This window comes from Kryptolebias marmoratus, linkage group LG10 (genome assembly GCF_001649575.2).
Source record: "Kryptolebias marmoratus isolate JLee-2015 linkage group LG10, ASM164957v2, whole genome shotgun sequence".
Classification (NCBI taxonomy): Eukaryota; Metazoa; Chordata; class Actinopteri; order Cyprinodontiformes; family Rivulidae; genus Kryptolebias; species Kryptolebias marmoratus.
The window spans coordinates 11,409,376-11,416,704 of NC_051439.1; the positions used below are offsets into that span (position 1 = coordinate 11,409,376).

Here is a 7,329-nt window from a genome sequence, read left to right on the forward strand (position 1 = left end):
TAAACTAATTTCTGCTTCTTTCAGCTTTTGTTCTTCTAGCTTATGCAAATCTTCTACAAATCAGCTTCTGTTCCACTTTTTGCATCAACTTCAGCTGTTCAGCATATCTTCAGCCGCTTTCAGCAAAATCATTCAGCAAAAAAAGCATTCACACTGCATTTTCGCAGGAAATGCAACTTCTCTAGTGAATCCATTAATTTTACACAATTTCACCCGCCCCTTTATGCCTTATATTTAACTACTGTTATTAATTATTGTCAGTTTTCTGTTGTTTGAATGATTGAGGCGGCTTCTATTTGGATATAGTGACAATATTGTACAATAATTCAACATTTGAAAGTACTGTAAGCAAGGCACTGAGTGGGAAATCTTTTTAGTGCTTTGAAAGTTTGAATCTTCATTGCAGTAAATGGAATTTCAGCTAAAAGATCAACACCGCATCGACTCCAAAACAGGAGCTTTTAAAATCTAGAATTCAGTATATGGTCCACCTTCCTGTTCCCACCCGTCCTACCAGCTGTCAATTAAAACGTTAAACAGGCTTAAAAAATAGAACAAGGTGTGTGTGAGAGAAAACACCTGGAGTGGAATCAATATAACCAATAATAAAAAAAAATGATAACAGCAAGAAAACTGTTGATTAAAGCGAAACCCAGTCTGCACATAACACCTGTAAACAACGCCCCAGGTAAGGGACATCTCAGGACCCCCCCGTTCACGGTTTGCAGCTCACCTGCAGCCTGGCCTCCCCGGACGCCCGTGCACAGCGCAGAGCGGCGCCGTAGCTGCTCTCTACGTCCTCGAAGGCACAGCCGCCGTCCTCCTGAGCTGCTGCGATGTTCAGCCACGTGCTGCACTCCTGAAACACACACACACACACACAGGTTGTACACGCCAGGTACGCACAACGAGATGAGGTCGGATTAAAAACGAATGCTCCTTTGATTTTATTATGTGAATGCTGAGTCAGCGTCGACACTGTTGGTTTCTCGTTTAGTTTATTGCAGTCAAACTATGTCTGTAAACTTTGTCCCTTTTTTTTTTTAACCACTCATGGCTCAAAATTCAGCTCAGTCAGAAGTAGTGTGTAATTTGTAAGGTTTATACCTTTTAACCCATTTACCTTAGTAAAGTATTTCCCCATAAAAATACATGTACTTCCTTCAAAAACATTGTTCTCTGAAATTTGCTTCAACATATTGGCTCCATTTTTCTCCTCTTCTACTCTGAATAGCTTTTAGCAAGTGTTTTGCTAATGTAGCTTTTACCCACATTTTTGTGAATTTTAGCTTTTAGCCATAGTGTTGCTACATTCAGCTTCTAGCAACTGTTTAGTTAAGCTTTAATTTCAGCTTTGGTGTTGCTAATTGTAGCTTTGACCAACAGTTTTGCTAAAATCCAGTTAAAATCCACAGTGTTAGCGATTTTAGCTACAGTCTGTTAGTTTTTGCTTTTAACAACTATTTTGTGCATTTTAGCTTTTAGCTACTGTTTGACCATTTTACTCTTTAGCTACAGTTTCAGTAAGTTTAGGTTTTAGCTACTGTTTTGCTGAATTTTAACAATTCATTTAACACTGAATTCACACAGTGCTTCTGCAGAAAAGTTGTAATTTTTCCCGGTTTGTCGACACGTCCTCTGTGATCAAACGGAAGATTTTCGCGAGGATGCATGAAATGATTTCAGCTGATTTAGTTCTGGTCAGCAAACAGGTCCGCTCTGCACTCAGCCGGCTCGTGCCCACCTCCGTCGGGCTACCCTGCCGTAAAGCCAGCTCCTTCCTGTAGTGGCCCACGGCCTGGCTGTGTTGCCTCAGGTCTGCGTAGGTCGCGGCCAGGGACACGTGGATGACGGCCAGCTCCCGCGCCGGCTTCCCCATCGTCTCAGCCCCCTTCAGCTGACCCACCAGAGAAGTTCAAATGCAAGTGAATATTGGGCGCTTAAAAGGTTAAAACACCGCGGTTTGTTTTGTTACGTCACCTGAGCCTGGTAGGCGTCCAGAGCTTTGCGGTAGCAGCCAACTTTACAGCAGAGGTCGCCCAGATGCTCGAACAGCTCCACAGCCTGGTGGGAGCCGAGACTTTTACCCTGATCCTCCCCCAGCTCCTCCTCTAATTTACAGCCCATGTCAGCTGAGAATATGCAACCACATCAATACGGATATTTTAGAGAATCTGAGAAAAAAAGCAATAAAAAAAAAAACCCCGCATAAAACCACTAACAGGAATGAGTCACAAGCCGCCATCTCACCGTGTTTGAAAGCTTTCTTCACCGCCAGTCTGTCTGCTGGCTGCTGGGAACCCAACAGGAGAGCCTTTTTCAGAGATCGCCTGGCTGCTACAAAATCGCCCAGAGACAGCTGCACCTGTCGATCAAACGCCATTCCAACGCGTTACAACCTGTCAAAGCGGCCGCGGCGGGCGGCGTGAGGGCCGGGGAGCGGCTCGTACCTTGCCGATGCAGTGAAAGCATTCGCTCTCGCCAAACTTGTCCTTCGTTTTCCTGGCGCACTCCTTGGCCTGCTCCAGGCAGCGGACGGCATTCGAGTGCTCTCCGTTGCGGAATGAGATGTTGCCCAGGTTGAAGTTTGCACGGTAGAGATCCTCCAGCAGCTGGCTCTTCCTGTTCCAGGACGGAGAACAGAGACATTTTTCCTGAGCATTTTAATTAAAAAAAAAAAAGTACCCTGACTGTGGTTCCTTGTTGTATATATGGATAACAATTCGAAACACTGAACAGGAAAAGTCCTTCCTGCCTGCGGCGGTGCGCGAGGACATGCAGTGATTCTTACTCGGCGATAAAAACGCTCCGTCTGATGAACTCGCTGCAGCGTTCGGGCTCCCCTAGGTGATCGTAGACCAGCCCGAGATTGAGGAAGAGTCGCGCCTTCATCTCGCCGATCTCTCGCTGAGACACGGTTCCTAAAGGTTCAAAGAAGAATCAGAGCGACTGTGACACAGAGACCGGGGGAGAACAAGCTCCTTCAGGATATCGATAACGCACCACCGAGACGCTCATCCACAACGGCCAAGCTCTTCCTGAAAGCGTCCTCGGCTTGCTTCAAGCTCTTCTTCGATTGGTCGGATTCGTAACGGAACAGGTAAGTTCGACCGATGGTGGCCAGAGCTCGTTGTTCTTCGGCATGATCGCTGACAGAACGAGCCAAGTCCAGGTGGCAGCGCTGATGCTGCAGATAACACACACACACCACGTATTACACATCCCAGCGGAGTTATGAACATGTCAGCCGGTCAGGCTTTAAAGCTGACTCACCTCCAGAGCAGACGCGATGTTTCCCATCTCCGCGTAGCACTCTCCTATCTTGCGATTAGCCACAGCCCGTCCGATCACGTCCTCCAGGACCTCGGAGAGCCTCAGCTCCTGCTGGTGCTCCCTGATGGCCGCCTCATAGTCGCCTGACAGAAAACGTTTACAAACATCAGAATGAGAGGTGGCGAATATCAAAACTGCTTAACGAAATGAATAAAGCAGAAAGCAAAGGACGAGACGGTGCTCATATGGTGAAGAGTACAGCAAACGACGATTAAAACAGACCAAATGTTGAATGAATTAAATCAAAATAAAACCCCACTGCTCGTTAATGACTACGTTAGGCCGAGTGACGCAGCTGAAACTTAGCAAAGAAGCTAATCCTGAATTATGTTTATAAACCAAGCCGAACAGAAGCCAGCATTAGCTAAACAGTAACCAAAAGATAAAATTAGCAAAACAGTTGCTAATAGCTGAAGTTAGCAAACCAGCAACTAAAAGCTGAAATGTGCAAAACTGTACATATGAGCTAAAATGAGCAAAACTGCAACTAAAATCAGAAAAATAGATTTGTTATATTAGTAAAACGGCAGCTAAACGTGACATGTGCTTAATTTAGTGAACCTGTAGCTAAAAGCGGTAAAACTGATAGAAAACAGCAGCTAAAATTAACAAAACTGGAGCTAAGAGCTCAAAAGAGCTTAATGGTAGCTGAAGGACAAAATAAGCAGAACGGCAGCTAAAAAGTGGCTAAACAGAAGCTAAAACTAACTAAACGGCAGCTAAAACTAACTAAACGGCAGCTAAAAGCAGTATACAAAGATTAAAATGGAGTGACTATGCTTCACTCTTAAGGGAACAGTGTTTGTGAAGGGACTGAGGAGATCTCAGTGTTTCTGTGTGGATTTTATTATTTCAAGTTAAATATTATGAAAGTATAAAAGCTACAAAAAGCTAAAGTCATTGAATTCAGTTGAGCTGAAAGTTTTGATGAGCAGTAGCACACAGAAGTACTTTGAGCCCCCTAAAAGCCGCACAGAAGCAAGTATAAACCTGAGAAAAGATATAAAAGCTGTGCAGTAACACACCAGTCCTGGACAGCTGCTCTCCCAGCTGATTGCACAGGTTAGCTTCCTCCTTCAGGTTGTTGTTAGCCTGGGCCTTCAGTTTAGCCTTTTGTAGCTCTGCACAGAGGAAACACAGACAATGAGGGATACGCCTTACCTTTCCGATCCTTAAAGACAGGCGCAAATAAAGCAATACTTGCGTTTAATTTCCTTTTCGGTGCTCATCTTGGTTTGTTTCTGCTGCCTGCAGCTGGGAGTAAAATGGCACCACGGACGCGCTTATCTGGACCTCCGCAAATGTTTGTTGTTGATTCAGCCCTTCCGCCAATGCTTACAACCCATTCACTCTTCCGAATACGCTCGATGTCACAAAACACCGATATATATTAAGAAACTGGATAAACATCGTGTTGTCCTAGCTTCGAGCTCACAGTAAACTTCGCATTAACCCGCCAGGAAAGCGTCAGCCAATAACGCGTCACTTCTGTTTTTGTACCCGTAGTTTTGTCTTTCAGGTATAAACCGCTGCCTCAAAACCCAATCATTTGTCCCTGAAATGTTATCATCTGCTATAGCCAGGTACTTTATAGATTTATTTTTTTATTTATTAACCATATACGGCGCTAGAGCAAAGTAATAGTCAATTTATTCCCTAAGTGAACGCGCCTGTGTTAGTCTGACAGACAAAACTCAGGGCCTAAAAAGCTCCGTAAGAAAATGGCGGTTGTTCATTGGCTAACGCTGAAACGTCACACAAATGAGACTCAGGCGGCTTGAACTTGTTTATGCGCTCAAATTTAGCTAAAGTCTTAACAAAAAGACAACAATTTCATGTTTTATGAAGACAACAACGCGCAGAGAGCGAGTGTAAGGACCGGCGAGGAGCGTGCTCTTCGTTGTTTTGAACCACAGCGACCTCCTGTGGTCAGAAAGGTGAGAAACTCTGACTACAGAGGCAATTTTAAAGCAAATATTTCACATTTGACACACTAACTTAATACTGAGGAGCGTCTAACTTCTCTGGCGTATCAGAATATCTAATAAGTATTAATTCCTGGTGGGTCAGAATGTGCTTTTGGTTACTTTAAAAAAGACTGAAGTGTTTGAAAGGTCTGGGTCAAATGACACTAGAATGGACAGGAGCCAGGGGTCAAATTGTGTTACATAACCTAATGGATATTTAATCAATACATGACGCCACTGACTACTACTGGAGGATTTTAACCTATTATAGATACAGTTGTATAAGTGTTCACTTAGGCTAATAAATAAGTAGCATAACTAAAAGACCAGTCTAAAAATATTGCATCTATCCAACATGACATGTATTGTTTTTCCATTAGGACAGTATATTAATCTGCTTTACAATTAATGATATTTAGGACTTAATATTAAGGATATTGCAATTTTTCAGGATCTGATTTGCTGATATTAGTCAGCTTCTTCTGACTAAAGAAGCAAATGCCAACACAAACATGATCACAAAACATCTGAGATGAAAAATGAGATATTATTTCTCCTTTAACTGCCACCGTGTGAAGCTGAAGTTGTTCATAAATAAAATATTTAAACGCAAATTAGGTTTGAAACATGTGCAACACTTTTGTAGACTTTGTTTTACTCGAACAAGCTAAAATAATCCTTGATAAAAGTAGCAAAAATCTGTGGAAATGTGTTTCTATCTGCACGTCAGAGCTCATTTAAGCGTTTATGCTGATGACGTGCCAATATCATTGTTTTTTTCTATCTGAAAAAAAAAAATTTGATCATAGTAGAAGAAAAGACAAAAAGAAAAAGGCCTACAGAGGTGACTGATTATTTAATGTAAGTATCCTACAGGGATTGTTGAACCTAATTTGACTTTTTTAGTTTATTTCTTTGATTGTTTTTTCAATTCTGCACAAAACTGTAAAACAAAAAACACAAGTGTTAAAATAAACTATATTCCTTCTGGCATTTACTGAACTGCTGCTAATCTGTGTTATATATGTGTGCCCTGGATTGGCTCCCTGGTCAGGGGTTTGATTGTAAACAAGCATCCGCAAATCCACAAAAACAGAAAAAGAAACCAACAACATACAATGCTTAAGATTACGAAGACCAACATTTAGACTGACGTAGATGCAGCTAACCCAAATTCATGATCTTATAATCCAGCTGTTAAAAAAAAAAGGGATGACACACGGCCAGGCGGATGTTGACGTCAGCGGCGAGACTTTTTTTTTTACGGGCAGCACGTTTTGACAGCTTGTTGCATGGATTAAATAAACACGCTTTTTTTCAAAAGAGAAAATGAAATCAACATGTGGCGGTGATCTCAAAAACTGTGCGTCTATTTATAAAATATAAATATATATAAGCCGCCGCTGCAGTTTCCCAGGCTTTGTATTTAATGATGATTTAAATGTTGTGTTGCTGTTGGATGCACAGATTTATTTACCAGTGTATTTTTTTTTATTTATGAAGCATCCAAAAATATGCCTCACTAGTTGCCCAAACAACAAATAAAAACTGTGAAAATCACCACAGCAGGCAGCAACAAAAAAAAGCTCTTCTGGCGTTAAATCAACTAACAGAAATACATCTCTCTCTCTCTTTATTTTTAATTTTTTTCTGTTTCAGAAGCCCTTCGGATCCCATCAGAATCCTCCCCTCCTCAGCCTCTCTACATGTGCACCTCCACGCCGGTGACCTTACAAATGAGCATGCTGCATCATTGCGAGGATTGGCGTTTTCGGGGCGGCGCGAAGTGGAGTAGAGTGCATCAGAGTGCAGCAGAGCACAGAGAGAGGCAGGCACATCCGCCGCTGGAGGGATCAAATCTGTACCATCTGACGCTCAAGGATTTATGGGTTTAGTCAAAATTGCTTTTTCCCACTGTGGAGATTAAGCACAGTAGGATGTTTTCCTCCCAGGCTGTGGAATAGCCGGGTTGGAGCTGCCGCCGCCGCTTCTGCTCCTTTTTTCCCCCTCTTATCGGCTCCGGCGCTGG

The 7,329-nt window shown here is 42.8% G+C and overlaps 1 protein-coding gene across 1 annotated transcript in view; it reads right to left on the reverse strand.

Annotated features, from left to right (window-relative positions):
• Positions 1-4,889, reverse strand: part of tonsl (tonsoku-like, DNA repair protein) — a 17,086-nt gene extending 12,197 nt beyond the window's left edge. The window contains exons 1-10 of the mRNA XM_017411236.3: positions 4,538-4,889; positions 4,359-4,454; positions 3,274-3,416; positions 3,004-3,187; positions 2,792-2,921; positions 2,451-2,622; positions 2,251-2,365; positions 1,981-2,132; positions 1,745-1,897; positions 734-859 (exon numbers count right to left, since the gene is read on the reverse strand). Coding sequence (XP_017266725.1) covers positions 734-859; positions 1,745-1,897; positions 1,981-2,132; positions 2,251-2,365; positions 2,451-2,622; positions 2,792-2,921; positions 3,004-3,187; positions 3,274-3,416; positions 4,359-4,454; positions 4,538-4,562 — 1,296 coding nt within the window. The 5' untranslated portion in view covers positions 4,563-4,889. The remainder of the gene's footprint in view (positions 1-733; positions 860-1,744; positions 1,898-1,980; positions 2,133-2,250; positions 2,366-2,450; positions 2,623-2,791; positions 2,922-3,003; positions 3,188-3,273; positions 3,417-4,358; positions 4,455-4,537) is intronic.
• Between the last annotated feature and the right edge of the window lie 2,440 nt (positions 4,890-7,329).